Source organism: Solanum tuberosum, unplaced genomic scaffold (assembly GCF_000226075.1).
Source record: "Solanum tuberosum cultivar DM 1-3 516 R44 unplaced genomic scaffold, SolTub_3.0 scf00099, whole genome shotgun sequence".
Taxonomy (NCBI): Eukaryota; Viridiplantae; Streptophyta; class Magnoliopsida; order Solanales; family Solanaceae; genus Solanum; species Solanum tuberosum.
In genome coordinates this window covers 13,936-39,872 of record NW_006239023.1, presented here as the reverse complement: position 1 = coordinate 39,872, position 25,937 = coordinate 13,936, and the positions used below count along the sequence as shown (strand labels likewise).

Sequence of the window (25,937 nt, the reverse complement as noted above, 5' to 3'; positions counted from 1 at the left end):
TTTGTGATAAAAAAACTTATTCCTTTATCCACGCAAACAATCGCTTCAAAAACTTGGTTATTAGCCCCAAAACATACCATTTATATTATTGGCCCGTGCATAGCACGATATGTGTCTGTATATATATATCTCACAAATGGAAAAGTTCCAATCAAGGAAGCAACATATATCATTTACAAATGACTTAAAAAGCATTAAAAATTACAATAAATACCAATTTAAAATATTTAAAAGCTACATAATACAATACGTTGACTTTCAGAATTATATCAGGCTCACATATATTGGGACAGAAAAAATAACACATATCATTTTAATATTACCAAAAAAGTATTATAAATAATAATAATTAACAACTTAAAATATCTGAAAGACATTTTAAAAGGGTTAATTTTGTAATTTTATCCATATCACATAAATTAGGACAAAGTGACCAGTAATGTACATTATTTCAAAGTTACATAACAATATTATAAATCACAATAATTAATAACTTAAAACATTTTTTTTTAAAATATGAAAATTTGGATGACTCTCCGAATTTCATTTGTGTCACATAAATTGAGACAACAAAAATAACATATATTGGGTCCATTTTAATTTATTTGTCTTATTTTTTATTTTTTTTATATTTAAAAATTGCGTAAAAATACTATAAATCATGATAATTGACAATATAAAATATGTTTTAGAAAAAAATACAAAAAATTCCATTGATTCTTGAAGTGAATCTATCGTAAAAATACTATAAATCATGATAATTGACAACATAAAATATTTCAAAAATGTTGTATGTGGATGGTCTTATTATGCCTTAAATAACGTCAAAGAAAGTACAAGTTTGTGATAAAAAAACTTATTCCTTTATCCACGCAAACAATCGCTTCAAAAATTCGATTATTAGCCCAAAACATACCATTTATATTATTAATAACATGGGCCACATTATCTAGAATTGACTATTAGCTCTTGTCTTTTAACTTTTAAATCAAAATATTTACTGTTTTGAAATGCTGTTATAGCGCTCAACTTATTCCCGCGAAGTTGGGAATTTTTTAAGAATCGGACGGTGAATAATAAACCTCAGGACTCATTGTAATCCAACGGCGTCAAATCGATTCACCACCAAACCTTATAAATATCAACACAAACCCTAAATACGTTTTTTCCCTCTTTCCTCTCCAGTACAGTATCAGCAGGATCACCGCCATTTTCTCACCTTCAAGTTTACATTTCTATCTTTTTCTACACTCAATTTACAGAGCTTGTAATGCCTGCACTTGTTGAAAGTGAAACAATGGCGTCTGAAGATTTGATGGAGCTGAAGAAGAGCGGAAATGGGTCATCCGCCGACTCCCATAAGAAGTCGAAGAAGACCAAAATTGATTCTGGGTCTGATTCAGAGGAGATAAAGAAGAGTAAGAAGAAAGATAAGAAGCGTAAAGCTTTAAGCTTGGATGATCAGGAGAATGGAAATTCAGAGGTTTTGGAACCGGATGAAAAGAAGAAGAAGAAAAAGAAGAAGAAAAAGGATGAGGATGAGGCTAAATTGGTGGAGGAGGATAGTGAGGAGAAAGAGGAGGATCCTAATGCCTTGTCTAATTTTAGGATTTCAGTGCCACTGAGAGAAGCTTTGATTACCAAAGGGATACATGCGCTGTTTCCTATTCAAGCTATGACTTTTGATACCATATTGGATGGGTCTGACTTGATTGGTCGAGCTCGCACTGGTCAGGTATGTACTCTTTGCAATTACCTTCTTAACTCTTATACAGTGAAACAACATGTCTTGTTTTTTTTTTTTTTTTTTGGGTGTTCAGTTAATAACTTGATACTTGCATGCTGATATTTAAAAAGCATAATACATAAACAAACTCTAAACTTGGCCTTAGCGGACAAGTAATCACTTCAACTTTGAGTATGCACGTCTAGTTAACTCCACTGGCCTCCACTTTGCTCGTTGAACACTCCAACTTACAAGATGATTATCGAGACACCTCCAAAATTTATGTGTCGTGTCAGCATCGGTTGTCCACGAGACACAGTGGGGACAAATTAGAGTGTTTAGTTGCTAGTTAGACCTAATTGTGATGTGCACTCTTAATGTTGGAGTGCTTACTTGTCTATTTATGTATTATGCCATTAAAAAATTCTGGACATCATTTGTTATAATTTAAATGCTTGTTTCTGTCAGTGGACTAGCAACTTGTAATGTAAATTTTACTGATTTGATTATGTTCTGTATAGAGCGTGGCATTGGGAAATTCTAACCCCAAACACGATAATAAATGTCCATGTGTTCCTTGGAGATTAGAATTAGGCAACTAAGCAAGTCATCTATAAGAATCTACATGCGCTTGGCTCTAAGGCGGGGGCAGAAAACCTTAGTTCTTTATGAGATTCTCATTCTTGTGCTGTCCACGTATACTGACCTACACAGGAGTAGCTCACATTTTCTGGTGATTTTCATTCTAGAACCATAATTGATAGAGTTCCATTTACTTCATGTCCCACATTTTCGTCCAAACTTCAAAATTGATTTACTTGTCCAAGGGGTACTCCCTCTGTTTCCGTGTTCACCTCTTTGAAAGAAACTTACAGTACCCTATGGTGCTTATGAGGATGTATTAGTGAGGATCCTCTAAAGGTACATGGGTTTCCCTTTGATGCGAATTTTTATCTGAAATGAGTTTTCTGAGAACACAAAAGTTGATAGTTTCTATTTTAAATTAAAACTTTGCCATTGCTTATTCATTACGATGAATGGACAGTGCCCACTTTGTTTCTATTACCATAAGAATAATAATGGATCAAATATTCCAGTATCACAAGACATTTTAGGCAATGCTTGTGATTATTTGTTGACTAAATAATCCCTAACAGGTTATTATTTCAATTTGTGTTCCCACATTTGCAGGGTAAAACATTAGCCTTTGTGTTGCCCATATTGGAGTCCCTGATAAATGGACCTACTAAAGTATCACGGAAAACAGGGTATGGGAGGGCTCCAAGTGTCTTAGTGCTTTTACCTACTAGGGAGTTGGCACTTCAGGTATTATTTTAGAGGCCTTGTGGAAGTTGACCGCTTCGCTGAATGTGAACCTCTGACTTTTGTTTTCTCACTTCATGTTAATATAGGTGTTTGCTGACTTTGAATTTTATGGTGGGGCTGTGGGGCTAACTTCATGTTGTTTATATGGAAATTCACCCATGGGACAACAACAAGTTCAACTGAAAAGAGGAGTTGATATCGTCGTAGGTACTCCTGGAAGAATTAAGGTAGTGTATTAATTGGTCTTATATTTTGTGACTCTGGAATATTCGTTGTTGTTATGTTTTCATGCTTCAGAGAGTTTAGATTTACTCCTTGCAAATTTTCCTCAGGACCACATCGAAAGAGGAAATATTGATTTCAGGTCCCTAAAGTTCCGTGTTCTTGATGAAGTTGATGAAATGTTGAAAATTGGTTTTGTTGATGATGTTGAATTTATATTAGGTATGCTACTATTCAGCGGTATCTTACCCTTATTATTTGATCTTTTACCCTCTCATTATCTGATGCTGTCAGTTATGTCTGTGTAATATTCTCTCTTTGAGAGCTGAAATTTGTTTGTGCATTAGATGTCATTTCCAGGGGTCTTGTCTTATTATGGTTACTGATTTTGTTATGCTTTTCTTCTATTTTTCTCCTTTGAATTTTGAAGGCAAGGTAGAAGATGCAAGCCAAGTTCAAACACTTCTTTTCAGTGCCACTTTGCCGAGCTGGGTGAAGCATGTTAGTTTCTTCTCTCTTTTTCTATAAATACTAGTCAGTGTTTGCACCAGGGGAATGTTTCATAGCCCTTAGTTTATTTCGAAACAAATTGCTTCTTCAGAGCTTGGAAAACACCCCACCTTGGGGGTAAATAGGAGATGTACAAATTCTGTGTCCTAGGCTTACATTTTCTTTTCTCTCCTGAATAGTGATCTGTTTCTGGTGTCAGATATCTTCGAAGTTTCTCAAACCTGATAAGAAAACAGCTGATCTTGTTGGTGATGAGAAAATGAAGGCCAGCAAGAGTGTGAGGCATATTATTATCCCATGCTCTAGTTCAGCCAGATCTCAGCTGATTCCTGATATCATTCGCTGCTACAGCAGGTTGGTTGTTTCTCATTCTTAAGTATCTGTCCGTTATAGATTTTTAGAATGACAATCAACTTATGAGATCATTTTCCGTCCTTTTTGCCATGAAATATCAGTGGTGGACGCACAATTATTTTCACTGAGACAAGGGGTTATGCTTCGGAGCTAGCTGGCATATTGCCTGGGGCACGTGCTTTGCATGGAGAGATACAACAGTCCCAGCGTGAGGTAAAATTTTTGTTTAAAATAAGTGATGTATTCTGGCATGCTCTCTTTTGCAATCTTTCCTGCTCTCTTTTTGGTGACTTTGCTGCTTTTAAGAATTAAGAGGATGATAATTTCTCCAGATATAATCACCTTCTATTGTTGATGGTAAGAATATTAAGCCAAAAAGGACTTTGCATAAGTTGACTATTTGTCACATTCCTCGACTCCTTCAACAAATTTTATAGTTATGAATTTATATTCTTCCAATTCTCAACTAACATCTGTTACTCTGATTGTTGCATGCTGTTCCAGATTACTCTTGCTGGATTCAGATCAGGAAAGTTCCTTACATTAGTGGCCACAAATGTAGCAGCCCGTGGATTGGATATCGACAACGTTCAGTTAATTGTTCAGGTTTGATATTATTAAGTTCATATTCGACATTGATGCTCAAACCTTATTGGTATTTGTGAATGCTAAAGTTACTATATATGGTCAGTGTGAGCCTCCACGTGATGTTGAAGCGTATATTCATCGATCTGGCAGGACAGGACGAGCAGGTGAGATGCTAATGTTTGAATTGCTTTCATTAGATCACTGAAATTCACGGACATTCTTACTTATATTTGTTTGTTATTATTATATCATTCAGGAAATACTGGTGTTGCTGTAATGCTTTATGATCCTAAGAAGTCCAACATCTCTAAGATTGAAAGAGAATCTGGTGTCAAGTTCGAGCATCTATCTGCTCCACAGCCAGCTGATGTTGCTAAAGCTGCTGGGAAAGAAGCAGCAGAAGCAATTGCTGAAATTTCTGATAGGTATGTTTTCCGTTTGTGCTTTTTATGAATTTTAATGTGCCATCGCTCTACCATTTAATCTATTTGCAAATTTCTGTAGTGTAATACCTGCTTTCAAGGCTGCTGCAGAGGAACTTCTACATACCTCTGAACTATCACCAGCTGAATTGCTTGCGAAGGCACTTGCCAAGGCAGCTGTAAGTATTTCTCCTTGTTACTTGTCTGACTGGGGAACCAAGTCTGGCCTTATGGTTGACAGGACTCTTCTCTTGCTTTTCCAGGGCTACTCTGAGATCAAGAGTCGTTCGCTTCTTTCTTCCATGGAGAACTGTGTTACTCTACTTCTTGAGTGCGGGAGGCCCATATTTTCACCTTCGTGAGTATTTAAACCATGTTCAGTAAATGGTTTTCTTACTATCTCCAAGACTCCAATTATAACAAGTCTTACCATGAAGATGAATCTCACTCAGTGAGAGCTAAATATGGCAGAGCCTATTGTTAGTTTGGTTTGAATAATTCCTCTGTTGATCTTTTGTACTTTTGTTAATATGGCAGCTTTGCATATAATGTTTTGCGGGGGTTCCTATCTGAGGAGAAGGTTGAATCAATCAAAGGTCTTACTTTGACAGCCGATGGAAAGGGCGCAGTTTTTGATGTATCTGCTGATGACCTGGATACATTTCTAGCCGGTATGTTTCTCCATTTCTGCAATTGATCTACCATAGGTGGATAGAAATCATCCAAACAAATGCTACTCTAAAGCCTCATTAATCAGTGTCACTGCTTGTCTAAGCTCTTTCTCATCTTTACTTTTTCCTTTCCCGATGGGGCTATGTAGGGAAGAACGCACAAGGTGTAAGCTTAGAGGTAGTAAAAGAATTGCCCCGGTTACAAGAGAAAGATCAGTCGAGAGGTGGAAGATTTGGTGGTGGTCGTGGTGGCTTCTCTGACAGGAGAAATGGAGGTCGATTTTCTGGAGGCAGAGGCGGAAGAGGTGGTGGTGGTGGGAGAGGTTATGGAAACTTAGGCCGTAGATGGTGAAGAATACAAACAATTTATTCAGACAGCTGACTGACTGTACAGGATTTTTTTCGCCCTGTCGTGGGTTCAAAATTTTGCGATGATGAAGAAAAAAATGTATATTACGGCTGCTGTTTATGGAATACTAACATTAGATTTTCCATATATAGGTTCAATTCACTTACTATTTTTTTTATTTCTTGCTTGCCTCCTCTTCGCAGGAGGCAATTTTTTCTTTTCCAGCTTGTATTTTTAACTCAACAAATTTGCTTTTTCCTTAGTCTAAATATATTAGTATATATTATAAATGTAACAGTTATTATTTTCATAGAAGCTGACTCATGATTAGTAGTTGGAAATTTGATTTTGTAGTCTTTTACCAACTTAATTTTAGTTTTATGCCTTTTTTTTCTTTTTTAACATTTTAAGTTGGACATAAAATTGAAAAGGAATAATCATATAAGTTATACTTTTAATATATGAATATATATAAGTGGAAGTCAAACAAATTATGATTAACGAATAATCATAGAAAAAATATTGAATCATACCCACACGGCCACACCTATACATGTAATTTGAGCATGACGAAATAGTAGAAAAACATATAATCCTTAATTTCAATTTATTTATCTTACTATTTTCAAATTCTTTGAAAAAGAATCTAATGATTTTCCAATAAATTTATAAATATATTTTACATACTTCATTGATTTGAGCCGGGCAGTTTCCAGACACTTCCACCCTCTCCTCGCCTTCTCTATTCACCTGATTTTTGGATTCCATTCATTGATTTTTCTTCTTATATTTTGGGAAAATTTTGTAGAATAACTCTGCTCCAACTAATTGATATCTGAATGACTTTTGTTCCTACTTCCTATCATCATTCTTGTTGATTTTTGAGGTCCTCGAAGCATCATGGGATGGTACAGAAGATCAAAAGTTGGTATTGATGCTTTTCGAAGTTTCGCATCAAAGTTTTCATTCAACAATTCAATTCAACGAACCAATCACTGCAATTCTTTCGTACCAAACGCTTTAGGCAAACCTAGTCCATCTGGGTCCTCAAGGATTTTGAGAAATTCGTGCTTTCAGTATGGAATTAAGCAAATTCAGTACAGTGGCCCCTTTTTCGGTGGGGCTAGAAGATATTACTACGTTGATCGACACCAAATTCATCATTTTCGTCCAAGGGGTCCTCATAGGTGGTTTCAGAATCCAAGAATTGTTCTTATTGTTGTTTTGGTGGGTTCAGGATTAGTGATAACTGTTTATCTGGGTAATTTGGAGACTATACCCTATACTAAAAGAACCCATTTTGTGCTTTTGTCTAAAGATATCGAGAAAAGGCTGGGTGAGTCTCAGTTTCAAGAGATGAAAAAGTCATTCAAAGGGAAAATATTGCCTGCTATACACCCGGAAAGTGTTAGGGTGAGATTGATAGCTACAGATATAATTGAAGCTTTACAAAGAGGGTTGCGAAAAGAGCAGGTATGGACTGATCTTCACTACGCATCAGATGCCGTGGAACCTCATGAGACTAGTGGGCATGAGACTTTGATGGCATTAAGTGATAGTAACCCCGAGGCAAAGTGGAGTAAAGACGATGAAATTCTAGATGACAGTTGGGTTCAGAAAAGTAGAAAGAAGGGACAGGAGAAGGGGTCAGAGTCTGCTACCGGGCATATCGAGGGATTGCAGTGGGAGGTTTTGGTTGTAAATGATCCTGTTGTAAATGCCTTCTGTTTGCCTGGTGGGAAGATTGTAGTTTTCACAGGTTTGCTCGAACATTTTAGGACGGATGCTGAAATTGCAACCATCATTGGGCATGAGGTGTCTATCAGCTGTCATTTTATTCGTTTAGTGCATTGTATACAGGTACATCTCTGCCTTGTTTTTAGTATTCACGCCTTTGCTTGCTTGATAGGTTGGGCATGCTGTGGCTCGCCATGCTGCTGAGGGAATTACAAAAAAATTGTGGTTTGCTATCATTCAATTGGTTCTTTATCAATTTGTGATGCCTGATGTTGTTAACACCATGTCAGCCCTGTTCCTAAGGCTTCCATTTTCACGCAGGTATGTGTATCACCTTTTATTTTCTGGATTCTGTAAGTTTCTCTTGCTTATGTGTTTTATGTTTAATCTCTCTTTTAGGACTTAGTCAACATTGTTGTGTCTTATCCTGCCAATTCTCTCTGTTATTCAATTGTATTAAGTTGGAAAATTTTATAGTCATAGGAATGTCATGTCCGCATATACAGCCAATACGTAGCAAACAAGTGTGCATCATAGATTAGGTCATCCCAGAAAGCTCATTTTTGTGTGTTATGTACGTAGCATATGTGAAATATTTGTTAAATGTTGATGGGGATCATTGCAACATGTAGGCATAGAGCTTGAGCCTCTTTTTATAAAGGTGGTCGCATCAAAATCTTGGTTGGATGTCTTTATTGTCCCTTGTTTCTTTTCATTTGCATCCTCCGACATTCATGTTAAGAAGAAGAATTTTACATTAACTTTTTTGTACTCCCTATCTAAGTTTCATTATGTTTTGTGCTATGGTTTTCATTGCACACACATGGGCCCTTCTAAGAGGTTGCCCCTCCATGTCAGATGCATATGTCATAGTACATCATAATGGTGGACATTGAAATTGTTGGTAGTTGGGAATCCAATGTTCTACCCCTAGTATCATTGCTTCTACTCTATACAAAGTGAATAGAGCTTGTAGAACAATCAAAGAAAAAAGAAAAATAAGTTATGCCAATTTGTTTCTGCTGCTTTGATCCAGCAGAACAGGGTGTGTGGGAACTCGATAACTTAACTCTAGCTTTACATGGAAACATTTATAAGGTATTTGTTCGGAAGGTATAATTATAAAGTAGAATAAGTTGATAATATTAGGTGTGTCAATGGTTTTCTGAGAATGGATTGTACTAACTGAACTGAACCTTACTGAACCGATTCTTGGTCTATTTATAATAAAATTATAGGTTTCAATATAGATCTATAACTGTCCCGAATAATTATGGTAGGTTTCCTAAATTTATTAGATAAACCAAAAAAATACCAAACAGAACTGAATAAATTCTTATATGTACAAAATATATCATATATATTAAGTTTACAAATAACGAAGCATTAAATTTTTAACCTTAGGACTTGAGGTGGATTCATTTGGAAACAGCTACAAGTATCACTCTGACCAAACTCTACTACTACTAAAACTAAATTGGTTTTCAGCGCTTCCAAGGATGCTCCTCTACTTGCTTTCTGCAGTGATGGGAAAAGGAGAGGATCTTCCCTTGACTGATTTGTACCAGGGTTCTAATGAGTTTGACATTTCAAGCTGTCTGGAAAAGACCAAGTTCCCATTTTATCCACATTAACTTGATAATGGTCAGCGGGGTGCAACTGAAGTGCATGTGCACTCATCTTCTGATGGTGTTGGTTCCCCCTCTTTAGATGGATTTTCTCGTTCTCTATCCTTTTCCTATTTTGCGTGTTGATTCAACCCTGATCGATCTCTCATTTTTCTGTTCAGCTCTATAAATTTGTCAGTTTCATTAACTAGTGAGTTTTCCTAAAACATAAAGAAGACGAAACTTAAAAAAGAAAGGATATTTGTTGAGCATCAGCTATGTAGCACGGGCATAAATATGAGTACATTTTTTTATTTGATAAGGTAGGGTAACAGATATGAGGACAGTATGAAAATATGAGAATCAAAATACAGAGGGCTATTATAGATGTGTAGTTTATGTATGCTGTTTGATAGTTTTCCTTTATATGTTTGAAGTCTAAGGAGTTGTAATAATCATTAATAACAATGAAAAACTAAAGCTATAAGATATATTCCATCAATTCTTACTGATTTTAACTGTATAGATTGTGAATTAGTCAAATTACCATCTAACTGGATATTATCGAAGACATCTCATTATTAATGAGAGTTACAAACTAAAGATGATTGTTGGAAAACAATAAAGCAGTGTGCTTAACCACGAGGATAGATTACAAGCACATCTTCTCGTAGCGAATTTTTGGCATTCCATGTTAACACAAAAAAAGAGAGTTTTCAACTAGAAACCCTTTCACAAACTGCTAGCTGCCCTTCAGAATTTTCCCAAGAAGTATCGGTTTAGTTTGAGTCCTGGTGTTTCTTATTTGAAATGACCCACACTGTTACTTCTTCTCACAATTGCATTGTGGTCTCAAATTTGTCCAGCGAATATCAATTTTAGTATGTTATTTGTATCTGAAAATCAGGAAGCTCTATCCAAAACTGAAACAAGAAATACCTCATCTCGGTCATACCCAGCGTGTATCTTGCCTGAAATATCTATGATAGCAGTATGCAACTAAAATATTAATTCCTGTGTGGTTATAGGGTGTCGTGTCATTTGATGAGCCTTTTGTCCGAGAAGTATAATTTTGGGAAATAGGAACCTGAGTTTTCTAAAGCTTAGGGGCTAATCTTTGGAGTGAATCTAAGGCGGTTCTCAGGAATCTATCAGAGGAAATTTAGTGTGGCAAAAGTGACCCTCCACCCTGAAAAAAAGAAAAGAAAAGTGAAAAGGGGACACTGCATCCATTTCCCTTCTTTTTATCCTGCTAGGAGTTTTTTTTGTTGTTTTTTTTTGTGTGTGAAAGAGAGCAAAACATGGCAAGTATGACTTGTTAGAATTTACTCATAGTTAATTTGTGGATCTCTGCCGGCCAACTCAAGTTGGACACCCAATGTTTTGAGGTTTTATCCTCTCATGCACTTAAGTGCTTCTTAGCTTTAGCGGTGCCAATAGACGATATAGTCTGTGTGAACAGAAGCAATAATATGTGACCAGCCTATGTTTCTTATAACTTAATGCTACTTTCTGACTGTTTTTATAAATGCATTGAAAGCATATCCTAGTCTCCTCATTTGTGACATCAGTTTAGTTGTTGACTCCAGGACTTACAAATTTGAATTTGTTTGTGTTTGACATACTCCATTTAGTCACTGGTGTAAAGGGCTTTAGAACTCTGTCGAGATCATGTTTCGAGTGGGTGAGTGGCGAAACTCGAAAGAAACAATTTGAAAAGGATTTCTATTTCCAAAGGGATTAGAAACCTCAACATTCAAAATGAATGCGAGTGGCAATATCTGTTGTGTAACCCACCTTTCCATCACCCGTCCAACATAAAAAATGAAATGAAGAGAGGAAGTCTGGTGCACATTATTAATGTGCTTAATAGGGATCTAGTAACTTTTTGCTTCTTTTAACTTGTTTATATCTTTCAGATAAAAAAAGTTTGTAAGTGATCACTCCGTGTTCAGAGTTTTACTGTGATCCTGCAGTTCATAATTAATGAGATAGTGCAACCGTAAGTCTGCTGTTGTTTCTCGGAGTCTATATATTAGGCTTGCTTTTGTTGGTTAAAGTCTTGAGTTAATTGCTCAATGAGCTTGTTCCAGCAGTATAGGTTGGTGATATCAGTAATCACTGATCATAGAGAGTTTGGAACTTAAACTCTTGGCTTCAAACCTTTATGGCATCACCTACTTGTTATGTGGGTTTTTGTTAAATTCTGTTGATGTACCCTGTTATATCTCAACCGTTTTATTTGTGTGGGGTGCACATGTCTTCTTAGCAAGCATGCATATGTAATATACGAAACTAGTCATTTCATGGTGATAGATAGGATGAGTATTTTTCCTTCCGTATCGAGGTCTCATGCATTTCTGTGTACCAGGATGGAGATGGAAGCAGATTACATAGGGCTGCTGTTGATGGCTTCTGCTGGCTATAACCCTCGAATAGCTCCCTCAGTCTATGAGAAGCTGGGAAAAATTTCTGGTGAATCAGCCTTGAGAGATTATCTGTCTACCCATCCTTCTGGGAAGAAGAGAGCGCAGTTGTTGGCTCAGGCTAAAGTAATGGATGAAGCCCTTGCGATATACAGGGAAGTGCAGGCAGGAAAGGGGATTGAGGGTTTCCTATAGAGGAGAGGATGAAATGCACAGGCCATGTGAGAGTAGGGAGCCGCCCAGAAGCCAGCTTTTTCGGAAGTTATGCTCATCTTTTCTTCGCATCTTGATTGATTTTCATTTCAAGTTCCAGTAAGTGAAGATTAAGCAAAGAATTCTTTACAAAATTGTTGTTTTTGGACTAACTCCAATTCCCTTTCCTGGCTGCTGAAATTGACTGTTCAATAAGCATACTTATTTGTCTGTTGTAACCCTTTCAAATCCCGTGTCGGGAAGTTTCTACGAAATCCAGGAAGCAACTTGTAAAGCAAAGTTCCATCTTTTCAGGTGAAATTGTGTTGTCGATCAGCTACCAAACTTCGCAAGTTTATCTGTTCACTTGATTGTCTTTCCTTTTAGCAATGTGTAGTCCATTTTTTCCTAGAATTTTTGAATGTCAATTCATGCCACGCCATGGTATCTTCCTCACCTTGCCACTGCATTAACGAGGTCCAGTGAATCAACATTCTAATAACAATAGGCGAAGGTGCATTTTGCCTACGCTTTGTGTAAGACACCACAAAAACAAACAAACTAAACTAAACATCTCGGCTTTTTGATTGGAATGCGCGTCTTTTTCCTGGCAATCGTTATTGCAGATGGTAATGATTACACTGAGTAAGTTATTGTTATGGCTGACGGTTCCCAATTTCATTATTTCCGTTTTTCTATTGTTGGAGCTTCGAAAATGATGGAGTTGCAACGATTACATTTGAAGAATACACTAGTATGCCTGCTTGAGAATTGCAGAAGCATGAGAGAGCTCAAGCAGATTCATGCCCACATCACTACATCCCCTCAGTTCTTCATCACTGACCGTTGGTTCTTAATCTCTCGCATTATTTTCTTCTGCACAGTTTCTCAATCAGGGTCTCTCAGCTATGCCGACACCGTATTCAGGCTCGTTCCTCAAAAAACTCTCTTCATTTACAACTCCATGATCAGAGCTCACGCTTCAAGAATCCATGACCCCAGTTCATCTCAGCCCTTAATTTTGTACAGACAAATGCTCTTTGATGGTATTACACCTGACTGTATTACATTTCCCTTCGTGTTAAAACATTGCGTGAGTAGAGTTGATGGACTTGTCGGATCAAGTGTTCATGCCCATGTTGTTAAGTTTGGGTTTCACAGTGATGTTTTTGTGCAGAATTCTTTGATTACTCTGTATTCACAATGTGGGTCAGTGGAAAATGCAAGGAAGGTGTTCGATGAAATGTCTAATCGAGATGTTGTTTCGTGGAATGCTATGGTAATTGGGTGTTTGAGAAATTCAGAGCTTGATATGGCCTTAGAGTTGTTTAGGAGAGTGAAGAAGAGGAATATTGTCACTTGGAATTCAATTATCACGGGGTTCGTACAAGGGGGTAGGCCAAAGGAAGCTTTAGAATTCTTCTATGAAATGCAAGTTTCTGGTGATGATATGGTTAGTCCAGATAAACTGACAATTGCTAGTGTCCTCTCAGCTTGTGCTTCTCTTGGCGCGGTTGATCAGGGGAGGTGGGTGCACGATTACTTGAACACAAGCGGAATGGAGTGTGATATGGTGATTGCAACAGCATTAGTCGATATGTATGGCAAATGTGGGAGTGTTTCTAAAGCCCTTGATGTTTTTAGGTCAATGAAAAATAAGGATGTTTTGGCATGGACAGCTATGCTTTCTGCATTTGCAATTAATGGTAATGGAAGAGAAGCTTTCGAGCTTTTCTTGGACATGGAAACAGCTAGAGTGAGACCTAATGATGTGACTTTTACTGCATTGCTGTCAGCTTGTGCTCATTCTGGCCTTATAGAGATAGGCCGCTGGTGTTTCCGTGTGATGAGGCATGCTTATCACATAGAGCCACAAGTCCAACACTATGCTTGCATGGTTGACATTCTTGGCCGAGCTGGTCTCTTTGATGAAGCAGAAGGGCTAATCAGAAATATGCCAATGGAGCCAGATGTTTTCGTTTGGGGTGCACTACTCGGTGGCTGTCAAATGCACCGGAATTTTCAGTTAGGAGAAAAAGTTGCCAGGTATTTAATTGCTATAGAGCCTCTGAATCATGCTTTTTACGTCAATCTTTGCGATATATATGCCAAAGCTAGAAGGTTTGATCATGTCAAGGAAATTAGAGCTCTAATGAAGGAGAAAGAGATCGAGAAGACCGTTCCTGGCTGCAGCATGATTGAAGTTAATGGAGTTGTTTGCGAATTTTCTGTAAGAGGATCACCTCTAGTTTTGATGACGGAAATAAAGTTTGTTTTATCTAGTTTGAGTGATGAAATAGGAAGGAGTATTAACATGAGCGCTGTTCTGGAATGATGAATAGAGAATTTTATTACCAAGTGAAAAAATGCTTATTTGGTTCTTCAATAGATATGTCTTCAGTGCCTGGCATTCCATCTGAAGACATGAGAGTTATACTTTCATATGCCATACTTGTGGTGGTCTTGTTTTACAGTCAATATGACCAGATTAGGATTCACAGCCTTTGGGTGATCTAGTTTATGAAATAGCCGGCAAATATATAGGTTTAGTATATTGTATAAATAGACATATACTACACATACATATACGTAATCAATGTATATGTTTTGTATATTTGGACTAGCTCTGGTAAATAAGTTTTGGTCAAAGGGACAAAATTGAAAGAATTCCCCAAATAGTTTTTTTTTTTTTTTTTAAAAGGCCAAAGGGCCAGAGGGTAAGCAGTTATCTTTTGTTGGTTGATATGGTAAATATTATAACCTGATTGACCAAACTTTTGAGAGGCAAAAATGCTTATTTAAAAAAAAGTGAGATCTTTGATTAAACTTTTGATAGAAATTGAGTGTATTGGAGGATTAGAAAAAAACTGTTTTCCAGAAGCTAAAGAAAGTAAACTTTTTCGAAAAACACTTCTTTGAAAAATACTTTTGAAAAAATATAGACTTTGAAACACTTTTAAAGAGCTTGGCCAAACACTAATTATTGTTCAAAATTGTATTTTAAATTTATTAATCAAACATAAATTGCTTCTCTCTAAAAATACTTTTTAAAATAAATTGATTTTAGAAGTTTGGTTAAACAGGCTTATAGATACAACCTTCTATAAAAACTAAGGATCTAAAATAGAAAAATAATGTAGAGTTGGGGTTGGAAAAATATTTTGATATGCGTAGGAGTGAAAATGAGAGTCGAAAATGAGATGCATTCTAACTGTATTTTTCATTGTTATGACACTGGTTCTTAAGGAAACATATTAATTTAAATCACATAACATTTATAAAGATTGAGTAGTGATTAACTTGAATATAATAATTATTAGTAGTATGATCTATCTAGGACATAATTTTATTTTTAAATTAAGAATTTCTTTACAATAGTTTCTGGCTTGAATAGACATTTTATTTGAATGATTATAGTGTGAATGAGAACTAATTAAGGCAATTTGACATAAATACTTTATTATGATGTTTATGTATAGGATCAATTGTTAAGCAAGATTTTGAAATCCTCGCTAGCCGTTACTAAACAATGATAAAGGGCAATAAATAGGATTTATGAGGACATATTTTGTGGATATTGTACCTCAATATGTAACTATAAAATAGGGTTTTATATCCTTTTTCAGTGATTGTAAAGAGAATATTACCTACTAAGACTAAACAATGTACCATAGTATTGACGCACTTTCTTTTTTGTTCGGTCTCAATAAAAATATTATATTTTTATAATTAAAAATAATTTAACTTTAAATTTTTTATTTTCTTTAATTCATAAAGAAGTAATTATAGCCACACATTTAGTCGAGGAGAGGGTGAGACCACAAATTTCTTCTCTTTTTTTTCTTCTAATTTTGTGCCAAATCAAATAGTATCATATATATTAAAATGGAGTGAGTAATAATTTCCAAAATGTATTGATATAATTATTATCTTTTCTAGTTAAAATAATAATAATAGAAACAACAAGTTAGTTAAAATTCTACTCCATCTGTCTCTAATTACTTATTCATTTTTGAATTGACATACCTATTAAGAAAACAATGATTGACATAGTAAGTTTACCATTTTATCCTTATTAATTATAAGGTGGATGAATTAAAAACTTGAGATTTTCAAGAAGTTCTACCTTTTTCAAAATAATTAATTGAGGATATAATAGGTAAAAAAATTGTCCTTTCTTGATTTGTCAAAATGGACAAGTAATTAGGACAACTAGAAAAGAAAAAGTGGACAAATAATTAGGGACAAAGGGAGTATTAAAGTAATATAATCTAATATTGTTTTAACAAAATGAACCATAATTCGGACATTATGCGGTTTCCAGTACTAGTTATTAAGTACTATAGGTTATAAGTAGACAACTCTCGAATAATACGCGTGCTTGCAATTAAGGTGATTTTTGGCTCCAAATGTGTTTGGTCCATTTCCATCAGAAACAAGCAGTTGTTCGTCGATATATTTATTTTTAATCATATTATAAATTACAATATTTAACAATTTTAAATATTCAATTATATATTTGAGAATTAAATAACATATACAAATTTATTTGACTCTTATATAATTTCATTAACATCACATAAATTAAAAAATGAAATGTAACATAAATTATTTGAAAATTAGTAAAAAGTAATAATATAAATAACAATAATTAATAACTTTAATATTTTTAAAAACATACAAAAAATAATAATTTTGATTAACTTTCTAAATTCCATCTTATCGTATAAATTTGAACGAAAGAATTACATATATCGCACGACCCTTTATATCTAGTATTACATGGAGCAACCAATTAATATATGTTATCTTGTGGAGTCATGTGTAACGCGCAAGTGATTGTGGATAACAATGAACGATGACAGATACCTAAACGCTTACGGAGCTTTTTCCCGAATACGTTTGACACTTTGTTTGGATGGTTTTAGTCTATTATTTCATAATATATTGTATTGTATTGTATAATGTTTAGATAGATTGTATCGTTCTCTAGTGACTTAATTTGAATGATAAATCTAAAAAAAATACAGTAAGATACAAGGTAGAGTTACTATGAAAAAGTAGAATAAAAGATGAAATTAAATATGATTTTTAAATAATACTAACTAAAGATAAAATGAGAAAAAAATATTAAGGTAACAATGTGATCACTATCCCAAATTGATTGTCACATAAAATAACGATAAATTTAAACTATATGATACAATAAAATTTAAATAACAATAAAAATAATATTATATTTAAACTAATTAAGTACAATACAGCAGGTAACAACCATCCAAAAAAAGGTGTATGATGGTTGTTACAGACTATCACATTTTTTGAATAAATTAGTCCTGTTCTATAATATTTTTTTAACGGGTTAGTTAGTATGTTACGTCATTCTTTAATAAGGGGGTCTCAATCTCAAATATTTATATTTACATTATTTTATATATGGTAAAGTCATTCTCAAGCAGCTTAACATTGTCATTCACACTGAAAAGAGGAGAGGAAAGAGATGGATGTTCTATCTATTCCTACTAGTCTCACAATAATAGCATTTTGTGTCATTTTAGCAGTAGCAGCATTTGTGTTCAAAGTAATTGTCTTCAACAAGGGAAAGTACCATCCTGTTGCTGGAACAATCATCGATCATTTGCTGAATTTCAACAGGCTGCATGATTACATGACAGAAATGGCAAGCAAATACAATACCTATAGGATACTTAATCTTTTCCAAAGTGAGGTTTACACCTCCGACCCTGTTAATATCGAGTATATTCTAAAGACAAATTTCCCCAACTATGGCAAGGTAACATATTTTTGGCTTAAGGTTAATGCTTAACATAGTTTCTCAATCTCAATCTGATACAAAAAAATGGTCCTTTGAGCTCGCTGACCATGAAATCATGGTTAACATATGCTTGTAACAATTGATGTACACCATTCTCTATCCTAGCTGTTAAATTAGGTCTTAGACCTAACTTACACCCAAAAGCTAGCTCAAATGGAGGAGGATTGCCCAAGATGAGAATTGACTAGTTTCTCACTCTATCATGTTTCAGGGTTGGCACCATTACAGCAGATTGAATGATCTTCTCGGTGATGGGATCTTCACAGTCGATGGAGACAAGTGGAAAAACCAACGGAAGATATCAAGTTATGAATTCTCCACCAAAAATTTAAGGGACTTTAGTAGTGCAGTTTTCAGAATTAGTGCGGTAAAACTTGCTCACAAAGTATCTGAAGCTGTGACCTCAAATCAAGCAACAGATATTCAAGTATGGAACTCTGGTTTGCTCTTCTGCAGTAAAATTAACAAGTTAATAATAAGCTAAAAACTCTTACATTTCTTGGCAGGACTTGTTTACTAAATCAACACTGGAGACGGTATTCAAGATTTTACTAGGTGTGGATCTAGACACTACAACTGAAGAAGGCATTCTCTTTTCCAATGCTTTTGATGAAGCTAGTGCAGTAACTCTCTATCGCTACGTTGATGTGTTTTGGAAAGTGAAAAGATTTCTAAACATTGGGTCAGAAGCAAATATGAAGAAGTGTATTAAAGTGGTTGATGAATTTGTATATAAAATTATCAGAAACAAGACAGAACAGATGAGCAAGTCGCGAGATGACAGCAGGGTGGTAAGTTCAAGCAGATAACCTTCTAACTTATTTCCCGTGAGCAAGAGCACCAAATGATATTTGAATTTTTACATGTTTGGCAGATGAAGAAATCAGATATTCTGTCTAGGTTTCTGGAAATGAACAAAACGGATCCAAAGTACCTTAAGGACATAATCCTTAGCTTTATAATTGCTGGCAAAGACACTACAGCTAGCACACTTTCCTGGTTCTTCTATATGATGTGCAAGCACCCTCTCCTACAAGAAAAAATTGCAGATGAAGTCAGGAAAGCAACTGGAATAAACCAGAATTCGAGTATTGATGAGCTAGCTAACAGCATTACTGATGACGCACTGGATAAAATGCAGTATCTCCATGCATCATTAACTGAGACGCTCAGATTATATCCTGCAATTCCTGTGGTAATACATACATATATAGTGAGAATGATATAATATTCACAAACATATAGATGTCATTAGGTCAATGCTTCATGCATGCTTATACATAGTTTTATATGCCTATTAGGCCAGTGCTTCATGTATATATGTCTTGATATTGAGTTTTTTCTCTATGCAGGATAGCAAAGTTTGTTTATCAGATGACACTTTCCCTGATGGGTTCAAAGTGAGGAAAGGGGACGCTGTCGCATATCAACCATGGGCTATGGGCAGGATGACATCTTTATGGGGTGATGATGCAGAGGATTTTCGGCCAGAGAGATGGATTGATGAAAATTGTTGCTTTCGGCAAGAAAGTCCCTTTAAGTTCACAGCCTTCCAGGTACCACAGAGCCTTACAATCTTATAACTACTACAGTTAAAACTTCTAAGAGCTTAGCTTCACCAGACAGAACTAGTTTTTCCCATCCAACCTTGACAAAGAAACAAATTACAATTGTTAAGTTTTACAGGGTTCAAATATTATGATTGATGAATGGTATGATTATGCGAGAAACTGGTATAAAGCTTTTAATCCCCTTCCTAACATCTGTTTATTTTTAACGTCACAGCTCATGTGCACGAGACATTCACATGAGAACCTTCTTCATTCGACACCTCTTCAACCTCGATCATCCTAACCTCTCATTCTCTGCCCAAAACAACAATTCATTCCTAGCTACAAATTATAGAACCCAAAACAAACTAAAGGGCGAATGTCTAAGAAAGAAGGAAAACCCGTTGAATTTGACAGTAGATCAAACAAAATTTTGCAGTTTATGGAGAACCAATGCGTACTCATTAATACAAACTCTGGAGGTCTGGGGTCTAAAGCCAAAGTTTTTGTGTATTGTTCATGATTTTGGCCTGTACTCAAACCAGATACTTATAAGACGACTCTCTGTTCATCAGCAAATTAATTCTATTTACAAATAAGATCAATGTGTTTGGCATACATGAAGCTCCTCTCTTCATGTTTGTGTTTTCTTCATCATAATTATTCAACAATCATATAGATGGTGCTATTGCTATAATAATTTGCAGGGTGGGCCGAGAATTTGTTTGGGGAAGGAATTTGCTTACAGACAGATGAAGATCTTTTCAGCAGTGTTGCTGGGCACCTTTAGATTTAAGCTGAGTGATGAAGAAAGAAGAGTTACATACAGAACCATGCTCACTCTTCACATTGACGGTGGCCTCCATCTTCATGCTTCCTACAGATTACGCCACCACAACCCGCCGGCCCGGAACAATATGCCTGCTTAATACTCCATATTATCTTGTCTGCATATTTAGGGCATATCTATGTAGCGCATAATTAAAATTCTGCGCAATTATACAATTTGACATATATATTTGATTGGCTAATTTCCACTAAATCGATCTATCCAATTTTATTTGCTTATCCTACCAAGAATAGATATCTTCTGAAAATAACTTCTTTATGTTCGGGGTATGATTTGTACACTTTACCTTCTACACACCTTACTCTTGTGAGATTTCATGTTGTTGTTGTAGTAAACTTATCATTTTATTAATTATTCAGTTTGTTTAAATTTATTTGTCTTACTTTCATTTTTAACTGAATGCATCTTTCTAATTTAGTATGCAAGATTACATGACATTTTGGTACATTCTATATATCTTTAGTTTAAAATCACAAAATTCTAAAAAAAATTAATACTTCATATCCAATCAAAATCATATAATGAATAAATTTAAACAAAAAAGTACTTCTTAAGAAGGTACTAAATCAAACATGAACTAAGGCAGTGCTACTACTAGGTGTGCGCAAAGTGTCGCGCGATCAAGGCTAGCTTTAGTTGCGCGGCCGCGCAAGCTCCCGGAAATTCCCAGCACTTTGAAGAACAAGACAAGAACTTTAATTAGAGAATTCCGGTTCTTCCTCAAACTTCAAAGTTAAGGTATGTAAGGCTTCAATGAAAGTATTTCTTCGCTCTCACGCCTAATGTATTTTGATTTTCAAGAATTTCACAAGATTGTTAGAAGCAAAGCTAGGCTTTTAATGAAATTATGATCTTTCTTCATAGACTCTTATTTTTATTGTTTCACTTTGATTTTTAAACCTTATGGTACCGATTTAGCATGATTTCTTTATGGAGTTAATATCTTTGATGGTCACTCAACTATCAACTTTTTTCACAGAAAGTCACTTAACTTTGATATTCAACTCAAAAGTCACTCAACTATGAGATTTTTGCATAGAAAGTCACTCAACCTATTTAATTGTTTTTTTCATTAAAATTTGTTGATATGGAATTTTTATTTCTAACTAAAATTTTAAGAAATAAACATATATCCATTTAAACCATTTAATAACTCGTCCACTTGACCTAACCCACTAAAATATAATATTAACACTTTTATTTTACTCTTATTCTCCAAAGTTATTTTCTTGGTCTCCCATTCTTTCTCCTCTGCTTCTTCTTCTTTTTTTCTGTTTTTTTTTAAATCTCAATTTCAGCCTTTTATTCCTTCTTTTAGTAAAAAATAGGAATTAGATTGTGATTAAAATATTATTAGAAGGATGCAGGGTTGTACATGGAGAGTTTATTAAGAGAGAATCCATGGAAAAGCTCTGGATAATGCGAGTTCAGGTTTAGGCAATATCGAGAGGCTTTTCTCGAAATAGGTTTTTTTTATCCTCGCACCTTCATACGACGACTCTCATTAACAACATCATTTAAAATCATTTAAAGCTAACAATGCTAATGAACAATAACCAAAATAAAAAAGAAACCGGAGACAAAATAAAAAATAAATCGGAGACAAGAGAGAATGATTTAGTGAGATCAGAAATTGAGATATCCCTAAATAAAAGAAGGAAGAAGAGGCTGAAATTGAGATTTTTTTTTAAAAAAAAAAAAAGAAAGAAAAGAAAAAACGCAAAGGAGAACAGAGAAAATAATTTTGGAAAATAAAGGTAAATTAAGAGGGTCAATATTATATTTTTAGTGGGTTGAATCAAGTGGAGCGGGTCATTAAATGGTTTAAATGGATATATGTTTATTTCTTAAAATTTTAGTTAGAAATAAAAATTCCACGTCAGCAAAGTTTAATGAAAAAAACAATTAAATAGATTGAATGACTTTCTATGCAAAGATCTCATAGTTGTGTGACTTTTGAGTTGAAGATCAAAGTTAAGTGACTTTCTGTGAAAAAAGTTGATAGTTGAGTGACCATTAAAGATATTAACTCTTTCTTTATGGTTATTCAAACCCTTCTGGATTTTAAGCATGGAAAAAAAAAATGATATGAATTACAACCTAAATACATATTATTTTAAGATATGACTTTTGAGCTTGGCCTCATATATGATTCAAGATGATAAGTGATTTTCATACCTATGAGCATTATATGAATATATGTTATTTTGGGAGGACTATTTAGTACCGAGAGGATGCAAGTTTAGAAAACTCAAGTTCAATAACTACACACTATCGTAGGGATTATGTTTCACCGCTTTATCGGTTGACCTTATGACCCTGAGAAGCTCAGATTAGTGAATCCACATAGATATGATATTGTCTTTTACTCTGGCAAGGTATAGGTTAGCCCTCCAACCGGGTTAATTAGTTGTTGGACATAATGAGCTCACATGTAGTATGTCGGTTATAAGAAACTCCCCAATTATGTAAATTTTATGATATGTTTATAGGTCTATATGGTTCATTTTAAGTATGTTATTTTATGTATATGATTATTCAAGAGTACTAAAAACGACTCAACTATATGTATCCTTTGAAAAGAGATTTTTATGATACTTGGTCATAGACTCTAACTGTTTTCTCTTCAACCCTTGAGGGTGTCCAATTGGACACCCTTCATCGGAAAAGTATACCGTACACCTAAGTAAAATCTTGTTAAAAATGGTTAATTGTAATACTTTGGACACCCTCTCTTGCTGAGCCCAGATGTGCAGGTTCAAATCCTTATTATTCCTTTAATTGTCTAAGGTAATAGTTAGTAAATTTCTTATAAATCTATAATTTAAAAATCTAATAAAGCTAATTGAATTTTCAATGAATTTGATTTTTTTATTTCTTTTCATTAAAGTTTGAAATAAAATTCTAATATTAGTACAACGTTGTTAAAAGCAAACAAAAGAAGACCTTGTTTGTTTCTGCTTCCATTTTTCATATCTCGATATTGTTGTCGTCACTAGAGATTAGTGTAAGTTTGAAACTTAAAAATGATTTCATTTTAAGTTGACCCCCCCCCCCCCCCTCTTTATTTTTTTTACTTTGTTTATTTATAAATATTAAAGCTACATATCATGCGATTTGGTTTTTAAAATTTTAAAACATTTATTCATAAAAAATATTAATATTACGTAGTTGGATATTTCATTAACTTTTTTTTACCTATATAATTCTTGGACACCCTTCGTGAAATTTCTAGCTACGCCACTGCTTTTACTATACATATGATCTTGGAAATCGTATTTCATTGTCTTGTTCGTGATTCTTTAAATGATTATGCTATTGTCCTCCCTTACTTACTCAGTACATTTAATGTACTGACACATACATTTCTCTGTGTTGCGTCCTTTTAAGATGTAGATTTCGGTATTTGCACTCAAATTTGTGGCTAGTGAGGTTGCAGCACTCCCAGTTAGCTTTTGACGAGCCCTCCTCATTTGCTCTGTTGTTTTAGACTATCAACTCTTTTTCTTATGTAGTCTTTGTTTGGGGTAGCTAGGGGCCATGTCCCGACAGACTTATATTTTCATTCTAAAGTAGTAAAGGCTTTATTTAGACATTAGTAATGTAGTCTCATGGAGTTTATTGAATTCTTTATTAAGCATGTGTTTCAGTTTCCGCCATACGATATGTGTGATATGTTATGTCAAGGGTTATCCCAGGATCATTCATGGTCCTATGTACCATGTCTCGATTGGAGTATAGACTCGAATCGTGACACACACACACACATATATATATATATTTATTTTATTTTTTCACTTCTTATTTCTCATTTCTCAGCTTTAATATATTTACTGCACTTTGGGCCCAGCTCATAACTCAAAAAGTAACTCAAATGATGAATTTTTTTTAAGCTATACAAAGAAATCATTCATCTCATTAACCATTGATATTATATTAAACTTTATCATTTTTCAACACTCTACGCTAAATAGGAGACTACTCAAACTTTACAAGGAAACCACTTATCTATTAATTATTGATGTAGAACCTTTTCATTCTTCTACACCGCATTAAGTAGTAAGATTGTTCAAGCCTTATAAGCAAATCATACATCTCATTAATCACCATATAAGACTTTTTCATTTTTTTTAAACACCTGACTATTGGGCGGCACACACATAAGGACTTGTTTGCGTATGCGATATGAAATCATGGTATAAATCATAATATGAAATCATGAGATGAAGTTGAAGTTTTGTTTGGACATGCGGTTTGGACTTTTTATGTTGTATGTTTTCTCATAAACATAAAAACCCCATAAGTTGTAAAACTATTAAATCATATCAATTCTTTATACAATCTTACCAAATAATTAAGCACAACTTTATAAAATCGCATAATACACTATCACAAAGATATTCTTAAAATATACAATATTTATTGATCAAGTTTTGATTCTATTAAAAAACATAAGTTTTGGTGTATTACTCTTTAATATAATCCTTCAACATAGTACGAACAATCTTCTTACGTTGAACTTGCATTTCTCATTCATATGATTGAGAAAACGAACCAACATTGTTAGTTTGAACCATTTGCTGGTCAATTTGGTTGGTAAATATATTTGATGACAAATAATGAATTTGGTGAATATAAATAGTAGAGTAGAAATTGATTTGAAGTAATAATAAATTTTATGTAAGCGAGAATAATCATTATATGAGATATAAATGATTTAAAAAGTAATGATATGAATTATAAATTTTATTTACATATGAAATACATAGTTAGTAGCAGGGGCGGTTCTAATAAATTGGTGGCCTAAAGCCAAATTCGAATGGAGGCCTTAAATTTGAATATATATTTTTTACGAAGTTTATTATAGTCAATTATTTAATCTTTCTTGAGACATAGTACTAATAACTAGTGAACTTCTTTGCGCTTCGCGCGGTTATAAAGAGTGATAAAATTTTAATAATTTTATTGAGTATAATATTGATGTAAGAGAAAAATGTTTGATGAGTACTTAGTAGACTTCCAATAAAATTATTAAATTTTTTACTATTTTGAACAAAAAAATTGCAATGAGAAATTCACATAAGATGCAAAATAAAGATAAATCATACCAATAAAAATGCAACATCATTCTTAATCCTTACTCATTAAAAAATAGAAGGAAAAATATGAAATCAGTATACATATCTTTCGAGTTCTTATGGACGTCCACTCCCACAAGCCAATCACCATTTTTCACCTTATTCTTCAAATCAAATTAAAATATGAATATAATAAGCACCGAAAATATAACAACCTAAAAACCTAATGTGATCTTCTATAAAATTTACAATGATTTTATTTACAGGGCTACTATATGAATTACCAAATAATATGATGAATATGACTATTAATTATTTTATAAGTCATAATTATAAAAAGTTGTGTGGAGTAATTAATGAAAATAAAGACAAATTAAGTTTTACATTTAACATATTCTAAAAATGTCTTTTTAATTTCTTTGCAATGCACATTTAATATAATTAACAGTTAAATATTTTTTAAATTCTTTTAATATAGCACATAAATAAAAAA

General features: G+C 34.1%; 4 protein-coding genes across 4 annotated transcripts; all 4 read left to right on the top strand.

Annotated features, from left to right (window-relative positions):
* The first annotated feature begins 1,165 nt into the window (after positions 1–1,165).
* LOC102601822 (DEAD-box ATP-dependent RNA helicase 7-like) lies at positions 1,166–6,446 on the top strand. The gene is made up of 14 exons (XM_006347985.2): positions 1,166–1,735; positions 2,918–3,052; positions 3,139–3,279; positions 3,385–3,496; positions 3,705–3,775; positions 3,984–4,138; positions 4,240–4,351; positions 4,643–4,744; positions 4,830–4,890; positions 4,983–5,151; positions 5,231–5,327; positions 5,412–5,506; positions 5,686–5,819; positions 5,969–6,446. The coding sequence occupies exons 1-14, from the start codon at positions 1,271–1,273 to the stop codon at positions 6,169–6,171; spliced, it is 2,052 nt and encodes a 683-aa protein (XP_006348047.1). The 5' UTR covers positions 1,166–1,270; the 3' UTR covers positions 6,172–6,446.
* Positions 6,447–6,849: 403 nt separating this feature from the next.
* On the top strand, positions 6,850–12,470 carry LOC102601487 (uncharacterized). The gene is made up of 3 exons (XM_006347984.2): positions 6,850–7,983; positions 8,078–8,226; positions 11,884–12,470. Exons 1-3 carry the CDS (start codon positions 7,069–7,071, stop codon positions 12,131–12,133), a joined length of 1,314 nt encoding a protein of 437 aa, XP_006348046.1. The 5' UTR covers positions 6,850–7,068; the 3' UTR covers positions 12,134–12,470.
* A 130-nt stretch (positions 12,471–12,600) lies between these two features.
* LOC102601149 (pentatricopeptide repeat-containing protein At5g66520-like) lies at positions 12,601–14,570 on the top strand. Its single transcript, XM_006347983.2, has one exon. The coding sequence runs from the start codon at positions 12,789–12,791 to the stop codon at positions 14,463–14,465; it is 1,677 nt and encodes a 558-aa protein (XP_006348045.2). The 5' UTR covers positions 12,601–12,788; the 3' UTR covers positions 14,466–14,570.
* A 2,982-nt stretch (positions 14,571–17,552) lies between these two features.
* LOC102600809 (cytochrome P450 704C1-like) lies at positions 17,553–20,558 on the top strand. Its single transcript, XM_006347982.2, has 6 exons — positions 17,553–17,924; positions 18,178–18,393; positions 18,473–18,757; positions 18,841–19,161; positions 19,319–19,522; positions 20,224–20,558. The coding sequence occupies exons 1-6, from the start codon at positions 17,631–17,633 to the stop codon at positions 20,443–20,445; spliced, it is 1,542 nt and encodes a 513-aa protein (XP_006348044.1). The 5' UTR covers positions 17,553–17,630; the 3' UTR covers positions 20,446–20,558.
* Positions 20,559–25,937: the final 5,379 nt, after the last annotated feature.

What these genes read in the sequence shown, in the direction of transcription:
- LOC102601822 (XM_006347985.2), top strand. Translation starts at nt 1,271, where the DNA reads ATGCCTGCACTTGTTGAAAGTGAAACAATGGCGTCTGAAGATTTGATG. An exon ending in TGGCAGGACAGGACGAGCAG is followed by an intron (nt 4,891 to 4,982) that starts GTGAGATGCTAA and finishes TATATCATTCAG; the next exon opens with GAAATACTGGTGTTGCTGTA. An exon ending in AGGCCCATATTTTCACCTTC is followed by an intron (nt 5,507 to 5,685) that starts GTGAGTATTTAA and finishes TTAATATGGCAG; the next exon opens with CTTTGCATATAATGTTTTGC.
- LOC102601487 (XM_006347984.2), top strand. Translation starts at nt 7,069, where the DNA reads ATGGGATGGTACAGAAGATCAAAAGTTGGTATTGATGCTTTTCGAAGT. An exon ending in CAACCATCATTGGGCATGAG is followed by an intron (nt 7,984 to 8,077) that starts GTGTCTATCAGC and finishes CTTGCTTGATAG; the next exon opens with GTTGGGCATGCTGTGGCTCG. An exon ending in AGGCTTCCATTTTCACGCAG is followed by an intron (nt 8,227 to 11,883) that starts GTATGTGTATCA and finishes TCTGTGTACCAG; the next exon opens with GATGGAGATGGAAGCAGATT.
- LOC102601149 (XM_006347983.2), top strand. Translation starts at nt 12,789, where the DNA reads ATGGCTGACGGTTCCCAATTTCATTATTTCCGTTTTTCTATTGTTGGA.
- LOC102600809 (XM_006347982.2), top strand. Translation starts at nt 17,631, where the DNA reads ATGGATGTTCTATCTATTCCTACTAGTCTCACAATAATAGCATTTTGT. An exon ending in TATATCCTGCAATTCCTGTG is followed by an intron (nt 19,162 to 19,318) that starts GTAATACATACA and finishes TTCTCTATGCAG; the next exon opens with GATAGCAAAGTTTGTTTATC. An exon ending in TTAAGTTCACAGCCTTCCAG is followed by an intron (nt 19,523 to 20,223) that starts GTACCACAGAGC and finishes AATAATTTGCAG; the next exon opens with GGTGGGCCGAGAATTTGTTT.